The sequence below is a fragment of the Lissotriton helveticus genome, chromosome 3_1 (assembly GCF_964261635.1).
Source record: "Lissotriton helveticus chromosome 3_1, aLisHel1.1, whole genome shotgun sequence".
Classification (NCBI taxonomy): Eukaryota; Metazoa; Chordata; class Amphibia; order Caudata; family Salamandridae; genus Lissotriton; species Lissotriton helveticus.
Window position 1 is genome coordinate 215,533,655 of NC_136061.1, and position 22,200 is coordinate 215,555,854.

At 46.0% G+C, this 22,200-nt stretch overlaps 2 protein-coding genes across 2 annotated transcripts in view; one reads left to right on the forward strand and one right to left on the reverse strand.

Annotated features, from left to right (window-relative positions):
• RASL10B (RAS like family 10 member B) overlaps positions 1 to 22,200 on the forward strand; it is an 865,262-nt gene that overhangs the window by 832,837 nt on the left and 10,225 nt on the right. The gene's annotated exons all lie outside the window — the stretch shown is intronic.
• Positions 1 to 22,200, reverse strand: part of GAS2L2 (growth arrest specific 2 like 2) — a 490,427-nt gene that overhangs the window by 145,189 nt on the left and 323,038 nt on the right. Inside the window, exon 5 of the mRNA XM_078679621.1 lies at positions 10,831 to 11,101. Coding sequence (XP_078535747.1) covers positions 10,831 to 11,101 — 271 coding nt within the window. The remainder of the gene's footprint in view (positions 1 to 10,830; positions 11,102 to 22,200) is intronic.

Genomic DNA, 22,200 nt, shown 5'->3' on the forward strand with positions numbered 1-22,200 from the left:
CATTAAATTGAGCTAGGGGTGTGGTTAGTGGGCAGGGTTAGAGGCAGGGTGAGACATCATGATACTAAAACACTTCTATTGAGTATTCATTGTACCTTTGCATTGCCCTTGATAGTTGTCTAAAACTTTTATATGTGGAGATTAACAGCTACATATGCTTATAAAGGGTGATATGAAGACCTTCTGGGAACAATGGAAGGATCTTCTAAACTCTGACCTCAGCCAAGCCATCAACAGCACTTTTATCGCTTTCAGACTAATAATCAGTGTGCCCCAGGACAAGAGAGACTCTGGCATAGCATCATTAATAATGAGTTCTACACCAGTTGCAGGACATACTATTTGAGGTAGGTATCAATATAAACAAAATGTGTTCACTCGTTATACAAAATGAAGGCCAAACACAAAATGTTTATTTTTCCTTGTTATGTAATTGCAGCTTCTTAATGTCATATTGTTCCTACTTGCTTGCGTTTGGCGCTATCCTTATATATTGAAAAGTGCACACACATGCACACAGAAACAAGCATTCAACGCATTTCTTTTCAAATACCTCCTGAGTGCCAGATTCTCTTCCTCTCTGATTTCGTTTCTCTCTCACACACAGTCATACAGGCAAGCAGGCAAACGCACACTAACAAGCAGACAAATACTCAATCAGTCTTCACATCTCTAATCTCTCAATCCCTTCCTCAATCATATCTCTCACATTTGTATCTAATTCTTTTGCTGCCCCACTATCATTACCCCAATTGTATCCTATCATTCTCTATATCACTCGTTCTAATCTGCCGCCTCCGCTCTTCCTCTTTCCATTGCCGCCTCCATCCCTTCCCCATCTCTATCTGCACTTACCCCTTCTGTCTCTGTATATTTTTCCCCTTTAAGCTCTCCTCTGCTCCTTCCCCCTCACTCTTCACCTTCTCTCACCCCATTCTCCTTCCTCATCTACAGATGGCACTGTGACCGGAGAGTTTGCAGTGGCAGACTGTGAGCACTGTAGGGTCGTGAGCATGCACACTGTCCAGCAAGGTAGAGGTCAGGAGAAGAACAATACTGGCCTACCTGGACTCCTGGGAGGCTGCTTGGGCCATCTTCACCCCTTTATCCCTTCCCATCATGGACTCAATGTCACAGCAGGCGGGTGGGTAGGGGGGATTAGCGGGGGCAAGTGTGTCAGGGTAAGACAGTCCCAGTGAGAGGCCAAGGGGTGAAAATGACCCTTCTTACCTGGGTTCCTACATGGCTACTCGTGCACAGGCCCTCTCCCTTCCCACTCATTCAGTCTGCAAAACATCACTGTGCCCTGGGCAGCCAATGCTCCATATATTAACAAAACGACCCAGCATGGAGGCCTGGCAGGGGGGCTGTTCAGGAAAATGAGAGCTTTCATCTAGGTGGAGAGGGACTTTCCCCTTCGGCAGGCCTACAGCAGGCCGTTCAGGTGCCATTGGGACGCTTGCTACAGCTGATAGAGACAGACAACAAAATGGCCAATAGGCTGCCAAGAAAAGGGCCCACAACTGGCTCCCAAGCCACAGGCTCAGTGACCACTTTATTAATCTGACCACGAGTAGCAGTACTCTCCTTGGCAGTGGAGAAGTACCGGTAGTCAGCTTGGTAAAACTAAGAAGTGCTGATACTCCGTACCTGTTGTAACAGCCAATTTAAAGCACTGCATATGCTTCTTTGACCATATGTTCTACTCCTAGGCCAATGATTTCCAAATCGAAGTCAAGATGGACAATACCCCAGCAATCTTCCTATATTCTCAATAACAGGGTGATGGGAATTAACAGTTGGGTGCATGTTAACTGGCTGAACGCAATGCTAACCTAAAATACCAACATTCCTCTGGCTGCATCTCTTTTCCCTTGTCCCACTCCTGTCACTCCATTACACACCTTGGCATCTCTCTTGACTTCGAACTTAATCTAAATCTTCAAGTCAAATTTGTAATTAGCCCTGCTTCCTTGAATCGGGATGCACAGGTGAATTCTTCCCTTATAAAGTTGCCTCACTCTTTCTGATAGAGACTTCTAGCCATTGATTCCTCACCTTTTGAATATTCCCCAGGTGTGAGAGTGGATCCGGAAACGTTTCAGCAGTACCCCTGTGCACCTGTAGGTGGCACTGTACGGCTCCGCACCCCCATTCCACTCTGGAAATGACACGCATAGCCTACAAAATGCTACTCCTGCACACATATGTGAGTTCCTTTCTTTCAGCTCCATGAGACGTGGATTTACAGATTCCCTCGTCTCTTTGAGACTCCTATTACCTCAACAGACTTTAAAAACAGTGAGCAAGTGAAATGTCACCACCCAAAATGATGGGTTTTAAACCTTGTAGGGACTGTCGCAAACAAATGTATGTGACAGACCCTCATCCGGTCTACCTGTGGTGCTTATGGTCTATTCACGACTCCAAGGCTTGCAGTGATTGTACGTTGATGACCGTGTAGGCCAAACAAGAGAGCGAGGCTAAACTCTACACCGCCAAGCACCAGAAGACTCCATGATGGGACCGCTCGGATCTTGCTCCAGATTAGGAACACGCAGGAGGTTTTGATCAAATTGTTGGGGGAGTTGTAGAAAAAACATGAGATATCTAAGCAGGACTCGCCCCTTCCCATCACTTTAATTCTCACAAGATGGCACAGGGGTGGTCCCATACTTCTCAATCTTGCTCCTAAAGTCAATCGATGTTGGAGCCTATCCTACAACTTTTTCCAACACAACCAGAGTTTCTAGGTCCGTCTGCCGCTCCAAAACAGATCGAGGAGTTCCGCTAGGCCGTGGTCACACTCTTCTGATCCTTGCTGACTCCCTCTGGCATGCCGTCAGGCCCCAGGGAGTCAACAGGCCCTCCATCTGAATACCGTGGTGGAATTGTCCTCAGTGCCCATTGGACACTTTGAGCCCACTACGGGTTCTCCTCTGGTTCCAGTTCTGACTCTACCTCCGGTGCCATGGTCCACACCAGTTCCCAGAAGTTTGCTGCCGAACTCCATAGACGCCAGACTACCTGATAGTTGCAGAGTACAATAGGTATCAGGTAGTCTGAGTTTAAGCCAGTTCAACCTCAACCGAAGACGCGTCTGTTCCATTGTTGAGGCACCGCTTCCTCGACCTGAGGCTTCACTGTGGAGAGCACATACTCTATTTTTACTCTTTGGCTAACTAGGAAGATGCGTGTGATAAGACTGGTGAACCATACCACGAAGAGAATTGGCACGACGAGTTATAAGAGGCCTCAATACCTACCCAGAGTCAAGGCTCCTCTCACCCCTGGACCTGCTACTGGTGATGAACAGGGCAGCCAAATTCCTTGATCTCTAACTCACCTTGTACGTCTACACCAATGTTCTTACAGAAGTGCTTCGGCTAGAGCAAACATCCACGTAGCCCATTTTACCATTTAACAAGGCCCTTACTTATAGTTTGTTGTGGGCATGGGCTAAACCTTGCTGTGAGTCCCCGTTCTAACTCTAGATTGCACGACACCACTGCCGTTCTCCAGACGACCCTGCATTTTTATCTCAGCACTCCTCCCCTGAAAGCTTGGTGATGCAGGTGTCTAAAAGCAAGACGAACTTCAACACATTCCCAACTACTCACCCCAAGAGGGAATGTATGAAAGTGGGTTTCTGATGCAGTACCCCCCCCCCCATTTTCCCTGGCATTTGATGCAACTTTGACTATAGAGTGCTGGGTCCCTGCTAACCATGTTCCCAGTACCAGTGTTTCTTCCCTACAACTGTGCTACCATTGGGACAACTTCAGACCCCCCCAGTAAGTCCCAAGTAAATGATACCCCTGGTACCTTGGGCATTGGGACTGAAGAGGGCCCACTAGAGATGCCTCACCAAGGAAATGCAAACTGCCACTGCAAAAAGGACAAAATCTACATGGCATAATGCCGGTGTGCCATTTCAAAGCAGCCCTGCCTAAGGTATAGGTAAGTCACACTTCTAGCAGGCCTTACATGCCCTAAGGTAGGGTGCACTACATCTCAGTTGTGGGCACATCATCATGAGCAGATATACCCCTACAATATTTAGGTCTTATCTTAATATTGTAAGTACCAGGAATACCATTAGGTACATGGGCTGGAAAATAGACAACTCCAGTTCCCCAGCACCATGATGGCTTCACGGAACTCTGGAGCGTTTGGTACCAGACAACTCCTCTTAATAAGCATAAACTGATGCCAGTGGTGGACTTATTAAAACAGGTACTCAGAGGTCACCTCAGAAGTGACCCCCGAAAACCTACAAACCCTGGTGTGGTCTATGATTGGCTTTAGGCAGCCTTCCACCTCCAGACATGTTTCTGGACCCCTGGGTTGAGAGCCCCTGTACTTTGAGGCCAGAAACAAAACCCATCCTGGGCGGAGGTGTCGCATCTTCTCCCCAGGATAAGCACAGTGCTGTAGAGGGAAGATTCAAATATCTTGCTGCCTTTGTAATTAGACTCCACCTAGCAGAAGATGGCAGCCCCCAGTTCAAACCCCCATGTTTTGTGGGAGAACTGCCAGGAAAACTAAATGAGAAGAGGAGTGTGCCCCCCTTCACCAACTCCACTCCTCAGGTGCTGGAGGCGATGTGAAGCATGCCAAAGGACACTCCTGCACCTGAAGCCCCTGGGCGTTGGGGAGCTTGACAAATGGTTTCCCTACATCCCCTAACATCGGAACCTACCTAAGCAGCTGTAGGTTTTCTTCATTCAGCCTCTTGACCCAAGGCTGATGACAGTTTCCAAACCCCCTATTGATTTGCATTGGGCATCTGACACTGTGCTGGCACTCTGCACCCGACCACCCCAGTGCTGCTGAGAGTGTAAGTTTGGTGCTGCCTTGTGCCCCCTGCTTACATTAACTCCCAGAGATTGAACCCTGACACCGCTGTGAACAGCACAGTTGTAATCATCCCCAGTCTCCATTGGTTAACACTGGGCACCTGACCCTGAATTTGCCCTCTGCACCGGCCACCCGTGTGCCATTGGTGCACTCTTGGTACTAATTTGAACCTTGCATGGTGTTGACCTGAAACCTCGAAGACTGGATCTGTAAGTCTTGTACTTACATTCAAAACTGCATTCTTTTTTTCCTTCTGTAGATTGACATTGGTGAACTGAAAAAATTGCACTTGTCCACTTTTTAAAGTGAAAGGTATTTTTATTTAAAAACGTATTTAGCTTTTAACGTACATCTTGGTCTTAAACTAACTTTTAGAAGAAGATTATTTTTATAAAATTGGTGCGGATCTCCTTTTTGAGTCATGTGTCATTTATTAGTCCCTGTGTGTATTACAAATGTCTTACGCTCCTCTGTGTAAGGCCTAAGGCTGCTTGACCACAATACCACAAATAGAGCACTTTTTGAGTTTACATTGAGACCTGTACACTTCTGGGGGAATCAATGGACTCTTTACACGATATAGCCACTTAGTGGTATATCGCATAAAGTGCAAGCTTCCTATAGGGAATTTAAGTGGTTGGAGACGTTTGGAAAGAGAGTCTTCTTGTCCACCAGCTTGACGAATCAATCTGTATATGCCAGCTGCTTTCTGGGCGCTATTCCCATGTCCTTTGGGATTTGGTGGTTCAAGTCCTCCCAGGTGTTCCTGAAGATATCTGACCTGTTCTCGCAGTGGACGCAGGGCCGGACTGGGAACCAAAACCGGCCCTGGCAAAGTGCTCGGCCGGCCCCCCCGCCCCCCGGGCGGGAGGGGGGCGAGCGCTTTGCCAGGGCCGCTTTTCAGCCGATTTTGTTACAGGGCCGATTTTGCAGCTATGCTGCAAAAACGGCTCTGCAACAAAAACGGCCCCCACCCTTGCGGCCGACCGGGGGATTGCCCGGTGCCCACAACGGCCAGTCCGGGCCTGCGTGGACGGTCGTGACATGGCCATGTTCTCAATTTGTTGTGGATTCTACACCCACCAATTCCATGGTGGCCATTACACCAATGTCACCATTCACTGTCATGCTTGGCTGTGGCCCACCAGTTTTTCAAGCACTGTCCTTTATGGACATGTCGTTCAATTGGATTCGCAGGTTTGGAAGAAAGTGGACTCCACTCTCGAGCGGTTCAAGTGGAGCAGTATCAAAGCACTCTCCCATGGCTTGGCTGCACCACATCACCAGCTCTACCACTTCTTTTAGGGTTCAGCAGCGGTGCCCCAAATTGCAGCCAATCCAACCACCACAAGGCATCCATTAGTTTGGCAGTAGGGGCTGTGGAGCCCACTTCCCGTGATCTAGGTCAACTGGTCACCCAGTCCACTAATCCTCCCTTGCAGCCCCCGCTGCCATACCTGCTTAGCATGTCCTTAGCATATCACAGCTACCCGGTAGGAGGCAGGATCTGGCCATTCTTACCAGATTAGCAGGCCATACCGTCCTGCAATTTGTTCAGCAGGGATATGCCCTACAGTTCATACTCTTGCCGCCGCACCTTCCACGTCCCCTCATAACTGACAGAGGCCTGTCTGTCTATTTGGCGGCAGGAAGTGCAAGCTCTTTTGGCCAAAGGGGTAATTGAGAAGGTGCCTGTGCCAGAAGAAGGGCGTAGGTGCTATTCCCGCTACTTTTTGGGGCCCAAGAAAGACAGAGGCCTTTGTCCTAATTTAGATCTGTACCCTCTCCATGATTTCCTCTAGAAGGAGAAATTCAAAATGATGTTGTAACAGCTGTATTTGACTATGATAAATGCATTTTCCTGGGCCTTTCACATTTATTATCTGCAGACAAGGAATTGCTGTTTGGATGGGGCATGTTTAGGGCAACCCCTTCCAAATGGCTATTTTTTTATAGAATGTATTAATTTTTTGCGACAGGAATGCGGTAGAAAAACAGGAATATTATATAGATTCCTCAAAGACTGGTTCACAAACTGTAATGGGTCCCCGCGGACTCCTTCCCCTTTGTGAGTGGTCCAAAAATATTTTTTAGGTGTAGGCAGTGGTTCATGGGACCATTGCCTACTCTTAAAAAATAGTTTTGCAAAAATTTTTTCTTTTCTCTTTTTAAACACATTCTGTTTTCGTTAAAGAAATCATTGATGTGTTAAAAAAATGTTTTATTTAAAAACAATCACAGACAGGGTGATTTGCTGACCTCAGCAGGCCACCATCCCTTTGATGGCAGCGAATCGTAGTGGGTCGCCATTTGTGACCTACTTCGGTAATACTGCAACCAACTGCAACCCCCCTGAGATTTTGTGAACCGACCTGTTAGTAGATCGGTTGATTCAAAAAGTAACACTGGATTCGCTAAAAATCATTACGCAAATTTCGATCACTTTTAGGGCATCCAAAGTATGTACATCTGGCCCTTAGGATCGAATCACTCTCATTGAAGAAAGTGTTAGCTATATGTAGACAATTACTGCTGAATGTAAATCACAACGGCAGTAAAACAATCCAGACTAAATCACTCTTGTTACGAGTGAGGTGAGCATCACTTCAAGATTTTGATACATCAGGAGATAAAAACCGTGGAATGTTACTTGATTTCAAGTTTTTCTTCCCATCATTCAGTGGTGCACACTCCTATACCTTCTATCTTCAGGGGTTACATTTCTTTCGTTTGGAAGAACCATGTTGTGTCAGTGGTCGCACATTCTCTTTTGTCCTGTACATCTCTGCTACCAACCTGCACAATCCACATAGGCTGTCCCTTTTGCGTCCTACACACTCCAGTCCACCATGATGTAGCAGAGTCTTGTGTTGTGTTTATATATCTGTGCCCTACACAGCCTCGCCCCTCATCATCTACCCTTGCTAACCCACACCCTTTTGAAGCCCATTCTTGAATACCATGGCTGGTATGTTGCATTAGCAGTCGCGTTTTTTTTTGGGGGGGGGGACTACCTTGTTCCCATTTCCTCTGCCACCAGGCTTCACGTTTAGCACATCATTATATTTGCTGTCCTTCATGTCTGCCTTTTTACCGATTTCAAGGCAGTGAGTCAGGCTGGCCTGTGCTGGCTTTGTGGGCTCCTCTGTAACTAGTTGTTGTTTTTATCTCTATCCAAACAGTCACATGCTGTTGATAATGATTTGTATCACCTCTGTTTCTTCCACAGTATATGTTCCTCAGTTGCCTCTTTTCATTCTTCCCTTTCCAGGATTGACCAATGTCTCTGTTAATTATTCTTAATCTCATACTACCACTGTCTCTTTTATTTTTTTACTTCCTGTTTCCTCCACTGCTTCTTTTTACCCTCCCTCTTTTGAAGCCCCACTGTTCTCTTTTCATTCTGCTCTCATCTCCCTGCCCTGTCTTCTTTATTTTTCTCCCTCTCTCTCTTTTTAAGGAGGAGCTCCCACACCCATGAAGCATGACACTAGAAGAAGTTGTTCTTATGCTTACTTTCTCAGCAGAAGCTCCGCCTTTTTGCATTGAATACTTTGAGCAAGTGTCCTGAATTCCTGCTCTTGACTTTTCAAAGTATTCACTCTACAGGTAAGACCAAAACTTTTTGGCCTCTATGCACATCCCCAGAAGATAGCTCAAGGCCACTGGCCCACAAAAGTGATATATGAGGAGTTCTTTAACAAAATTCCTGGTGCACGACTATGTCAACGTCAGTGGAACCATTGAGGATAGCAAACTGTGTGATTGTGCTCCATGAAGTGTGACTCCTGCTATTACATGAGACTGCCAAGGTATGAGACTGATAATACCTGATGGAGACCACATTAAGTTATTGAGACTGTACTTGTTCCCCTCTGCTGTCCCTCTTTCCCCTGCACCTCTTGCCCAGTGTAATCCCTTCAGGTGCATCCTGTTTTGCTCTGTGCTTCTGTACCGTCCAGTTCATAAGCTTCCTCTGAGTCCAGTGCCAGCAGCTTCAGAATGTGGCAGCCCTCTGCTTTCCAACAAAAGACTTTGCAGCGAGCAAACATAATTAAAAACACAAAAGAAACGTAATTCGATGATATAATAATGCACAAAGCTTCGGCCACTCCCAAATAATTAAATGTTGAGTTCGGTTGTGAATATTCAACCAACAGTCTTTATTTTTTCAAAAGCGTCCTTTAATTCTTTGCCATTCCAACACGTGTTTCGTCTGTGCACCAGGATTTGAGGGCAGACTTCATCAGTGCTACAATAACAATTGTGCAAGACTTAAGTCATTCCAAGGACGGGAATTACTAAAATACTGTTACCTAGGTCACCCTGATCAAATCACCACATTTGCAAGAAATATTATTGTGGCGTATCAAGAGAGGCAATTAATTAACATTAAAATATGTCTGTTTGTCATTGGCACTCACCAAAAGAATACCCCAGAAGAAACAAAAACATTTTAGTATAGAGGTGCCCGAAGGTAGAAGAAAGAAATAGTTAATGTTTAGGTCTACCACCATCATGCGTGTGACCAATGAAGTGTCTGCTTACCTAATAAAGAATAGATCGAGGCTAAGTGTGTAATCATGGGATCTCCAAGTATCTAGTTGCCCAATCATGAAAAATATGTCCTACCCCATGTTATTACTTCATACTAGGGTAATTCTATAGTCCTTCACAGGTGCAAGTCGACAAGATTATCTCTATATATCTGCCCACCTTGTTTGCGCGATCAAGGCATACCAGTGCAAAGTACTCGTTCTAAAATCAATTATCCAGTCCCTGAAAGTCAATGTAAATTATGTATATAAATTTACTGTAAACATCCTACTTGAATCATATGCACATGTACTATCCAGGTGAGTGGTGTCCACACAAGCATTTGTCAAAACTGTAAATCACCTGCAATGTGCTTCCCACACTCCTTTTGTCCATATTGGCATTTTCTATATGCCATTTAAAAGTATATTCAAACATTGTATAAAGTTAATCCCTTACGTATCAAAATTCTTTATTTCATGCTATTGTCCGCATGCCATATTTTTCAGAATTGGGAAACTAGATACTTGGAGATCTCATGATTAGAGACTTAGCCGTGATTTATTCTGAATTGATCACTTGCATAATGGTGGTAGACATAAACATTGACTATTTCTTCTACCATTGGGTATTTCTAAACAATAACGTTTTTTCTGTCGTATGGGGTATTCTATTTGGGAGTGCCAATGGAAATCAGATATATTTTGACATTATTGATGTAATATGATTTTGCCTCTCTTGATACTCCACAATATCATTTCTTGCACATGTGGTGAGTTGGTCAGTGTGACCTGGGTGACGACATTTTAGTCATTCCCCTCCTGGGGATGACTTTTTAGTCTTGTATATTTGACATTGTACTTTACAAATAAATGAAGAAGTCTGCGATAACATACTGCAGCATAGACAAAACACGTGTTGGCATGGCAAAGCACTGTAGTACGCTTGTGAAAAAATAAAGACCGTTGATGGAATATTCGAGATGGAACTCTACATTTAATTATTTGGGAGAGCTTGAAGCTTTGCGCAAGATTTGAATATGATCCTAAAGAAGGAGTGGTGGCTTTTCTCCCTTCTTGGGCATCCAATATATGATACTGCTACTGATTGGGACCCTATTAAGTGTGTGCCACCTTATCTCCTAGCCATCTGTTCATGTTTGACGATTATATAATATTGCACCATGTATTTGCATCTTACTTGTCTTGATAACTACAGAAAATGCCCCACTGATTTCTACATCTCTGGTCTAATTGACTTCTAGCCAGTTAAACTGATTTATTGTGAGGAGTTGGACAATACAATGTGCGACTGGGAGTGTGTCATGCTGACGAGTTGTTAAACATCTAATTGGGCATCCGTTAATACCATCCAGACGATGATCTAATATGGAGAATGAACATAGAGTAGCTCCTTTTTGAGTGTTTTTTTTACCTGAGTGTCACACCTCTTTTGGGGTCCCATTGTTCCAGAGTGTTCCGGGAGGCTAGAGTCCTATCAATTTCATCCATGGACGAGGAGGAAAGCTGGCTCCTTACACTGGGCAAGCCAGGGGTGTAGGTCCTCCAGTCTACTGCTGGCAGCGGGCTCTGGGATCTGCTCACAATCAGTGTTGTCTGGAGCTTGGCCGTCAAGCCTGATCGGATCTCATGAACCGGGGCGGTCTGCTTCTGGGAACCTCCCACTTTCAAAGCCTGCTTGTGAGCTGAGAGGAAAAAGCATTGAGGTATTACCACCATGATTCATGTTCCTTCGGCAATAAGCAAGTATGAGAGATACATTTATGCAGCATTCATCCTGCTGCATTATCAGTTGTTGCCAAGAGTTTCTGTCTAATGTGCCACTTTACAGATAACATCCTGCAAGCATTAACACATGCTCAACAACATAACACATGGCTTATAGTTGACTTTTATGTAACTCTCGATGTACAAGAGGTGAATATTAAGCAAGCATTACAATATCTTAAAGAAAACTGGGCCTCAAATGTGTGTTAATCTTTTTTTTTATTTTGTAAACAAATTTTATTCAGTTACATCAAATCGAGTAGGATCAATACAAAGGGATAAAAGAGTTTAATCACGCTGCTGATATTAGTAATCGACAGTCATATTAATGAATATACATTGCCATTCACGGCTTCTCGCCAGATGTGTGCTTCTTCTCAAAGGGCAACTGTATTCATCCATCTTATCAGAATTATCAGGAGAACCGTGCTCTATATCCTTATTCCGGGGGATCAACTTCTAATGTGTCCTTTCCATTCCTCACTCATATCTACCTCAACAACCAATGAAATAACAAAGTTCCAGCCCCCCCTTGTCCTACCTCCTCTCCCTCCCCCCCCGCCCTCCACCCCCACTCCAGGCATGTCGCTCCATCATCTAACCCACAGTGGAGAATAGTATTTAATCATGTAGGACATCTGGCTCCATACTTCAAGTAAGAAGGTATCCACATAGGGGGAAGCCACTATACAGTACGTGCTTGCCAACCCCCAAGTTACCTGCTCAGGTAGGGCAATGTTCAATCCCTATACACAATTCTCCTCACTCAGGGGGTGGTTCGGTATCATCAGTCGGGTGTTTGAGTAAGTCCACTAACGCCACCCATGCTCTCGCCGTGTCTAGCATTTTTTCATTACCGTACCAGGGTGTTGTCCTCATATAGGTCCCCGATAGTAGAGATCCCCACCTCTTCCCAGTCCGGTAGCCTCTGCCAGTCTCCCCCATGTGGCAATGCCTTGCAAACCAGCAGCGGAATGTCAGGTGCAAATGGGGGTCCCAATTTTGATCTTTTACTGGCCTGGTTCCAACATTGCCACATCACCCACAGATCCCTCGGAGCCTCTCTTTCGCTTAAGGGGAGCCAAAGAAGCACTTGAGAAAGCTGTCTCAGGTCCAGATCCATGCCCCTGTGGGCCTCCCCAGTACGAAATCTCTCCGCCATCCATTTTCTGAACCATTGTAGTTAGGCTGCATGGTAATGAGCCTCAAAGTCAGGGACTGGGAAACCCCCCCCCTCCTGCCTAGGTCTTGACATGGTGGCGAGCGCTAATCTGCGCCTCCCAGAGCCCCATAAAAATCCCGTTATCATGGTATTAAGTTGGGTAAAGAATTTTCGCGGTATCCATAGTAGTAGTGAGCCAAAATAGTAAAGTAGTCGTGGTAGAGTGATCATCATAGGGATCTACAGCATCTACACTAGGACTTGTGTTTGACCTCATGATCACATGTTGAAGTCCATGTGAGGTCCCTTAATCTTTCATCCTACTGAGGTCTATAAAAAGAGTTACAATAAACATAAGGTATTGAGTCCAGAGAGGTGGACCTGAGCTTTACAAATCCACATGGTATTTTATTATACTCACTATTCAATAACATTTATGTAGAAGTGTTGGTACTTATAGAAAAAAGACGTAAGTAGGGACCAAAGAAGCACAGTACATAGTAGGACAAAGTGGACAAGACTAGAACAAGTGGAACAGAAAATAATAGTGTGAATATCTAAAAATGAATAGGGCAAAATCAAAGATACAAAGATAAGGGGAATAGAGTTGAAAGGAAAGACAACAGGGAGGATGGATCACAGGATGAAACATGCTGGGGCAAAGCCAATAGGTATTGCCGATGGGAGACCGAATGGCATTGTCAACGGGTGGGGGTGGATAATAGGGGTAGTGAGTGAAGCAAGAGAGATTAGGTGGGTGGGAGGGGGAGAAGACACAGCTGAAAAAACAGGTAGCAGGTAGGGACAAGTAAAGCACCACATTTAATAATGCCTTGTCGCTGTGTTTTTAAGCAGAATAAACGGACTCACATGCAGCCCCTCTGCTTTATAAGTACTGGTGCTTGAGGCAGCCTTGAAGTGTCAAGTGTTCCGCTGTCCTTTACAGAAACTGGCTGCCCCACCAGTTCATGTTGTAGTAGCGAGCCACGCACAGAGAGTATGTGCATGCGCAGAGTGCGGGGTGTTCGTCCCGCCCCTCCCGTGAACGATCATCTCGGGCACTCTACTCTGCTAATGGATTAAGCGTTGTGAGGATCAAATTGAGCAAAGGATTTCTACATCACACGCCAACATTTTAAAAATAAAACTCTATGCTTAAAAGAAAGTAAAAGCAAAATTACAACTCATAATTTTAAAAAATTGGCAACTGTGACAAAAAACAGGAATGGAGGTTGGTGCGCCATTTGTCACAGCGAATGTGACGATTAACAAGAACAGAGCGACTCAAAACTTGAGCGCTCATGGCCTTCTAAAGCCACCGGTCTGCCTTTGGCATGGCATATTGATTGGAAATATCGTGGCGTGAGCGTGTTGTGTGTTACTGCATCACTGAAAGGGTTTTTTTTTTAACCTGTCATTTTAAAAACGTGTAATTTTAAAACTGTTTGCACTTTACCATTTGGCGCGCTGACTCCCCGGTCCACCGCATCTATCATTGCTGTTTGTTGTGGAGGGAGGAATAGCGCTGGCACTTCCTGGTCGTTCCACGACGGGCGGCCATCTTGTTAGGGTGACGGTCTAGTCTCCCACCCCCTCCCAATCTACTTAATCACTGCCACTTCGCGCAGCGGTGACGCGCAGCGGGAGCGCCATAGACGCGCCGAAGAGGCGCCAAAGAGAAGCCAGTCTGAGCCAGTCCGCGTCCAGACGCTCCCAGCTTTCAGACTGTGCTGCCGCCATGGTAGGAAACCGCCTGACCTATAGTGCCGCTCTCTTGCACGCCCTGCGCCCTACCTCCAATTTGCGATGTTCACACTCGATGGCACCCACAAATAAAGTGGCTCTAAGCGAATCCTGCAACTGGGGTATGTGCCCCCCGGCGCCAGGGAAATCTTCCTCCGTGCTAAAATGGAGGATGTTCCTTCTTAACTGCCGGTCTTTGCCGAAGCACTACACTGAGTTGGCTATGCTTATAGAGGAGTACAAACCTGAGGCCCTCTTCTTAACGGAGACATGGCTTCAGCTTGAGTCCGATCCCGCATCAGTCTGGGCCTCCCCCCCAGGTTATACCATCAAACGACTGGATCTCCAGACTGGAAGAGGCGGAGGGTTGGCTATCATCTATAGAGATAACTATGGATGTCGTATCTCCCCCTCCACAACATCAGGTTGCGAGAGTCTTCACTTTACTCTCGAATTCTCCCCCACCACCACCTTCTCTGGGGTTTTAGCTTACCGACCACCTGGGACTCTTGGTAATTTTGTCACTAATATCACAGACATAGCCGCCAATTTAGTGCTTACCTCGGCAAATTTCACCGTGTTGGGCGATCTGAATTTACATTTAGACGACCCATCTGACTCAGTAGCCAATAGTCTTCGTTCGAACTTCCTGGCTATTGACCTACGGCAGAAAGGGTTCCACTCGACGCATATCAAGGGACATCTTCTTGATCATATTTTCAGTAATCTAGATAACCTCACGGTCGAGGTACCTATACCCTTACCCTGGACCGATCATTTTTTTAATACCCTTTGTTTGGTCCCTAAGCACTCGCCCTATCCTACAGAGCCATAATAAACGATGGGGAAGGAAATGGGCCTCGCTCCCGTCTCCTGAGTGGATACAGGCCCTTAATGAACATCCTCCTGTGATGGTGACCAATCCCACCACGGCCACTGCCAATTTTGACAACTGGATTACCTGTACTCTTGACCAAGTCCTCCCAAAGAAATCCCTTGACCTGATAAAAAGATCTAAAGTTGCTCCCTGGTACTCCCCTGCTCTTAGGCTCATGAAGCAATCCTGTCGCAAATTGGAGAGAGCTTGGAGAAGTGATCGCTCACTCTCAAAAAGAGCCGACTACAGAGCCGCAATAAAGCTCTATAAACTTGAAATGAAATCTGCACAAGCTCTATTCTACGACTCTAAAATTAATTTAGCTGCTAATTCTCCCAAAGAAATTTTTAAAATAGCTAAGTCTTTAATTTCTCCCACCCCGAGCGTTTGTCATCAGCGGGCGCCCAATCCCGTTGTGATAATTTGGCCTCTTACTTCTTTCAGAAGATTCAGACTATCTATTCTTCATTTTCCGGTGGTAATGATGTTGGGGCATCTACCACCTCCTCTGAGACTGTCCCCACTGCCCTTTGCACGCTGGACAAATTCCCTTTGTTAGACTCTATTACACTCGATAAAATCATCCCTAAAGTCACCTCGGGATCTCCTAACGACCCAGCACCTCCGCGGATTCTCACCAAGGCCTGGGACGCTATCCGCCCGGCTATCCTGAATGTTCTTAATGCCTCCATCACCACTAACTCTGTCCCTGTCCCTTGGAAGTGCGCGATGGTCAAGGCCCTACTAAAAAAGCCCTCCCTGGACCAGAACAATTTGGACAACTTCCGCCCAATCTCCTTACTCCCCTGGATGAGTAAACTGCTTGAGAGGCACGTTAACACCATCTTAGTAGACTACCTGGAATCAGCGGGTCTGCTTTGTGCCTCTCAGACAGGGTTCCGCCCCCAGCACGGGACCGAAACTGCCCTTATTGCGGTGACAGAGGAAACCCGAGCCGTGCTGGACCAGGGAGGAAAGGCAGCCATCATCTTACTCGATCTCAGTGCCGCGTTCGACACAGTTAACCATACCACCTTACTACATCGCTTAAGGGGTCTGGGTGTGTCGGGCGCGGCACTGGAATGGCTGTCCTCCTTCCTGGATGAGCGCTTCTTCCAGGTGTTCGAGGATGAGGTTGTTTCCCCCAAACATCCTCTTAGCTGCGGGGTGCCTCAGGGCTCCTCCCTGAGCCCCACGCTTTTTAACGTGTATATGCAACCTCTAGCAGGGATAGTCCAACCCTTTGGTGTGCGTATTGTCATCTACGCGGACGATACCTAACTGGTGGTCTCTCTTGACCACACGGAAGGGTCGTCCAACACCTTAGGTCCCTGTCTGGAGGCTGTTGCTAGGTGGATGCAACTCTCCTGCCTCAAACTCAACGGAGAGAAGACGGAGGTTATGTTGCTGGGCAACTCTCCACTGACTCCTTTGGCGTCTATCTGGCCCACCTGCCTCGGCGTCCCTCCCCCCCCCCCCAAACCTCAGATAAAGAGCCTGGGCATTTGGCTCGACAAGGCGCTCGACTTCTCGGTTCAAGCCACCAAAACAGCTGCTACATGTGTGGGGCTTATGAAGATGCTTCGAAAAGTGCTCCCTTTGCTCCCTCTCCAGGCGAGGAGAATCATGATCCAGGCCCTGATCCTCTCTCGCCTGGATTATGGAAACGCGTTATACCTAGGAGCTGCGGTAGCAGTGACCCATAGGCTCCAGGTTACACAAAACTGTGCCGCTCGCCTACTGTACAACATCCCTCGTTGGCAGTCTGCCAAGCATGCCCTAAAAGATCTTCATTGGCTTCCAGTTGCTGCGAGAGCTCAGTTCAAGGCCATGTGCATTGTGCACAAATCCTTCCATCGAACGGGCCCTGCCATCCTGTTCCCCTTAGTGGTGCCCTATGTCCCCCCCCAGAGCCCTTCGCTCCGGATCACTGCATCTAGCGACCACAACAAAAATCAACAAAGCAAGGTGGGGTGGTCGCTCTTTTTCCCACACAGCTGCTAGGCTCTGGAACTCCCTTCCCCTCGCCTTGAGAGGGAACCCAAACAGGATGGCTTTCAGGAAAGCGCTGAAAACACACTTGTACACAAAAATTTGTTAACTTCCCTGGTAGCCCGCTTCAGCAATCAATGTAAGCGCTGCGAGGCCTCCGGGTAGTTTGGCGCTATATAAATATAATTTTTCATTTCATTTCAAATGTGGTAAATGTGGCGATAAACAGGAACGGAGCTCGGAGCGACATTTGTCCCTGCAAATGTGACAATAAACAGAAACTGAGCGACTGAAAATACTTGTGCTCGTGTTACAGACAGAAGCCAATGACAAAAATAGTGCACCAAAAGGCACTTACCTTTAAATCTGTTGAATAGGAAGCAGAATGATCTGACAAATAGACCTAAAAAATACCTCTGTTCCCTATCCTATATGAAAAACTCTCTTAGGGCATGTCACTTACATAACAAAAAGGTGATAGGTTGAATTAATCTCTACCACTGGAATAACGCAGGATGCATTTACAACCATTGTTCTACCCAACATGCCACTCCAAACAGACCAGTTTGCCTAAATTGCTAACTGACGGTATAAATTGCTGTGGTACCTGCTTAAATGTCTACAATCAACATTGGTAAGTTTTGATACTTCTTCCATCAGGCATACATATTCCTCTGTTTTTTTCTGCGGTGTCATCTTCAATATCACTTGCAGCTCGAGGGTATTAACCCCTTCGACGCTCATGACGAGCCCAGCTCGTCATGAGTTACGCCTCTCGTAAGTTAAGATAGGTAGTCTGCAGGTTTTGGGAACTTTACCGGTAGGTGATGGGGTAGGAATATTCTTGAAGGTGCAGACTCCATATTTTAATGTGTGTTGGGGGTTTAGTGGTTGTGGTCTGTTGTTTCTCGGACGGTACTGCCATACAGGAATGGTGGTGTCTTCTTCATCAATTTGCCAATATCTTTGTCTATTGTACATGAGTGACTTACTGACATAGGTTATTGGGGCCCTTTCTCCATGCTTACTTTTAAAAGAGAACACCACCATGTTTTGTATGGCTGGCATCAAGGACCGTTTTTTAGGTCTCGCGTCAGCGAAAGACCTATTGCTGCCCGTATTTGGGAATGTAGACACAAGAGGGGCACGAGCGCAGATTTCATCTCGTGGGCGCGCACGGCGCCGTGCCCTTCTCGTGCCTCATATTCCCATGCGCAAACACACTCACACAGCCACACTCGCACATACACAGCCATACACAGGCACACACACACTGCATACACACACACACGCACCGACCTTAAAGAGACACACGCGCACACAGACAGACGCACGCACGCACAGACACAATCGAACAGACACACGCAGACAAACGCGCGTACACCCCCACCCTCACTCCCACTCACCGGGCTCCTCTCCCCTTAGGCATGTTCGCCCCTTTCCGATGTTCTTCACGACGGGACTTCAGCTGCCGGACCTGGTAGAGCGGGGGCTGCCCGCGCATGCGCGGAATTTCTAACCGGGGCTCTCAGAATGAAAGTTAGAAATGCCGCGCATGCGCGGGCAGCCCCCGCCCTCCCAGGTCTCGTCACAGAACACATAATACACCCAGTGGATAACGCGTGAGGCCGTTTTACTACCCTAATTTCTACGCTATGTCTAATGCTTTTTTGTTTTATTTTCATTTCGCGGCCGATTTTTTTAGTTTGCGGCCGCAAATGCTTGTTTCACTTTCCCGCCCGTCTGTGCATAACACATTTTTTCCCACATTTTTTCCCGTCTGTGCAGTGCTTAACATCGCATTATTTCTTGTGTAGCCTATTTTCTTTGAAAATTTACTTCCACGCGTATTTGCACCGGATCTACCTATTAGGCTTACAATAACATTTATTAGCAGTAGTAGCACTCTACAGACTCACTTCCACGGCTTGAGACAGAAGGACTAGGTTTCAGATCCGATTATTTTTTCTGGCCTTCCTATGGAGTGCCCTAACTTGTCCAAATAATTATGCCTTTGACTCAACCTGTACAGCTCACTACTGGTGCAGAGCAGTTTTTTTTATTGTAAGACATTGTCTGTGGGGCCACCTCTACGGAAGCTTAGCTCAGTTTTTATCTCCTTTTGCAACTCGGGAGATATTTCTACTAGTGAAACATTTCTTAATCTTCCCCTGGGTTACATCAGCTCTTATAGAAAATAATCTATTTGTCTGGCACTATGAGACATAAAAAGTCACCCCTTCTGAAGCCTACAGTCAAAATGGGGGTTACCATCCTCGAGTCCATCTGAAACGATCATCTTTGGTGACCATTGCTTCATGTCCCCTCTCATGACTGGGTGTCTTGGGCTTGACTGGTTTAAAGCTGAAATGGCTTTATTTTGGCTGTCTCGCGAGTGTACAGTGCTGCCCTGTACACTTTGAGAAGACAGTAGTTCATAGCAGAATTATATGCCAGGCGAGTGGGTCAAGCTGACCTGGGGCTCATTTACACAGTTGCTGCAGAGACTCCCGGGCCGGCCACAGTATCATTCATGTGGCATCACGTGACTGCGCAACAATAATGAAAGACTCTTGTGTCCAATTGCTGACAGCCTGTTGGCAGAAAGTCAGTGTATCCGAATGAGGTGGGCAGTTATGTTTCTCTAGTTTCCCGCCGTGCCCGCTTGACTGCCTGTGTTCGCCCGCCAGTTTAGTTGGTGCCACAACCGTACTAGCGTCGCCGGTGACCATTCAGGTGACCCGATGTCGCACAGTCATCCATTTGCTGCACAGAGCCTTCAGCATGGGATCATGATTCAAATGACTTACTCACTGGACCCCCCCACCCACACACCCCACACACACACACCCCCCACCCCCACACACACAACCCACACACAACCCCACACACACAACCCCCCCACACACACAACCCCACACACACACAACCCCACACACACACAACCCCCCAAACACACAACCCCACACACGCACAACCCCACACACACAACCCCACACACACATAACCACACACACACACAACCCTACACACACACAGCCCCACACTCACACAACCCCACACACACACAACCCCATACACACAACCCCACACACACAACCCCCCACACACACAACCCCACACACACACAACCCCACACACACACAACCCCACACACAACCCCACACACACACAACCCCCCACACACACAACCCCCCACACACACAACCCCCCACACAAAACCCCACATACATACAACCCCCACGCACACAACCCCCCACGCACACACACAACTACACACACACACACACACAAACAACCAACCACAAGCACACTCAATCACACAACCATACACACAGCCACACAACCACACACACAGCCCCAAACACAACACACATAACCACACACACAACCCCAAACACAACAAACACAACCACACACAACCCCACACACAAACCCCACACACACAACCACACACAATCACACACACAATCACATCCACAATCACATCCACACACACAACCACAACCACACACACACACACAACTATCTATCTATTTATCCATCCATCCATCCATCTATCTATATATTTATCTATCTATCACACTCACTCTATCTATCTCTCTATCTATCTATCAACCTCACTCTATCTATATGTCTATCTATCACCCTCACTCTATCTATATGTCTATCTATTGCCCTCACTCTATTTATCTATCGCCCTCCCTCTATCTATCGCCCGCCCTCTATCTATCTATCGCCCTCACTCTATCTATCGCACTCACTCTATCGCATCACCACAGCATCACTCAGCACCACCACAGCATCACTCAGCGCCACCACAGCATCAATCTGTGCAACTATTCAACAACAACTGGTTCAAATATGTTGTCTCAATGTTTCAAGCTTTATTACAAATGTCACAAAAAGATGTTAATATTTCAATTCTGTTCTTGGATTTTTGTCACAATAAAATACACTGAACATAATCTTCACAAAAGTTATTTACAAAAGTTTAAGCTATTGCCATTATAAATTACAATAACTTTTATTTAAAAGTTTAAGCTATTGCCATTATAAATTACAATAACTTTTATTTAAGTATTAATTATTTAAAAAAATTAAAAGCCATTGTTATTTGTAATATCTAAACATCTAAGTCACGTAAATACAACACATATTGCATTACAAATGTTATAGGTGTCACTTTTGCGAAAGTTATAACTATTGGCATTGTAAATGACAAAGCTATTAATTTCACTATTTTCAAAACCAACACATAAATACAAAATTTGTCATTTACAATACCAATAGCTCAAACTTTCCTAATGCGAGACCTATTGCATTGCAAATGCTTGTCTTTATTTATTTATTTGAAAAGTTTTATATAGCGCTGGCTAGACCCTGAGGTATCAGAGCACTTTACATGAGGATCAGCGAGTTAAAGGTTACATCAATTAAATCAAATAATCATGGAGGGAGGAGGAGGGGGAGGGAAGTAAACACAACAGGGAAACGAGAAAAACAATGTCAGATGACTTTGGTGACATCAATGTATTTGAGTGAGGTATCTTCTACTAAAAGGGGATCTTTAGTTGCATTAAAAGCTCGATGATACTTACTCATCCACTGCCAGGATGATGCCAATTTGAGAATATATCTAAGTGTTTTGGTCAGAGCTCTAAGGTAAGGAATGGGCTGCTGTATGTAAGTATGCCCAGGTCACTGTGAACTGCAGACTGAAGGATGATGGAGCAGCAGAATGAATATCTTGTACCTTAGATGATTCTGTGCTACCCCACCTGCTGAGAGGTAGTACCTGTTAGATTTGGGGGTCTCTAGTTGGCACAGGTAGGTACGTGTGACAAATAGGGACCCTCTCCTCTAGTCAGGATAAGGGGATTACACTCCTAAAATAACCCCTGCTCACCCCCTTGGTAGCTTGGCACGAGCAGAAGGGCTTTACTTCAGATGCGTTGTAAGTTAAGCAGTTGTGACCACATACAGTAACCCAGTGACAACACTACAAATGGACACCACACAAGTTTTATATAAAAAATAAGTATACTTTTTATAGAGTTACCACAAGACAATAAACAAAAAAATACACAATACTATTACTTTAAGATGGTAGATTTAAGCTTAGTTCAGTTCTTAGATGCGAGACACTGCGTCAATGTACCTTAAGATGCGTTGCGCTTCCACGACAAGCAATGTCGCAGCGATGGGAAATGCGGGAAAGTTCAGATACAAAGAAATAAAGA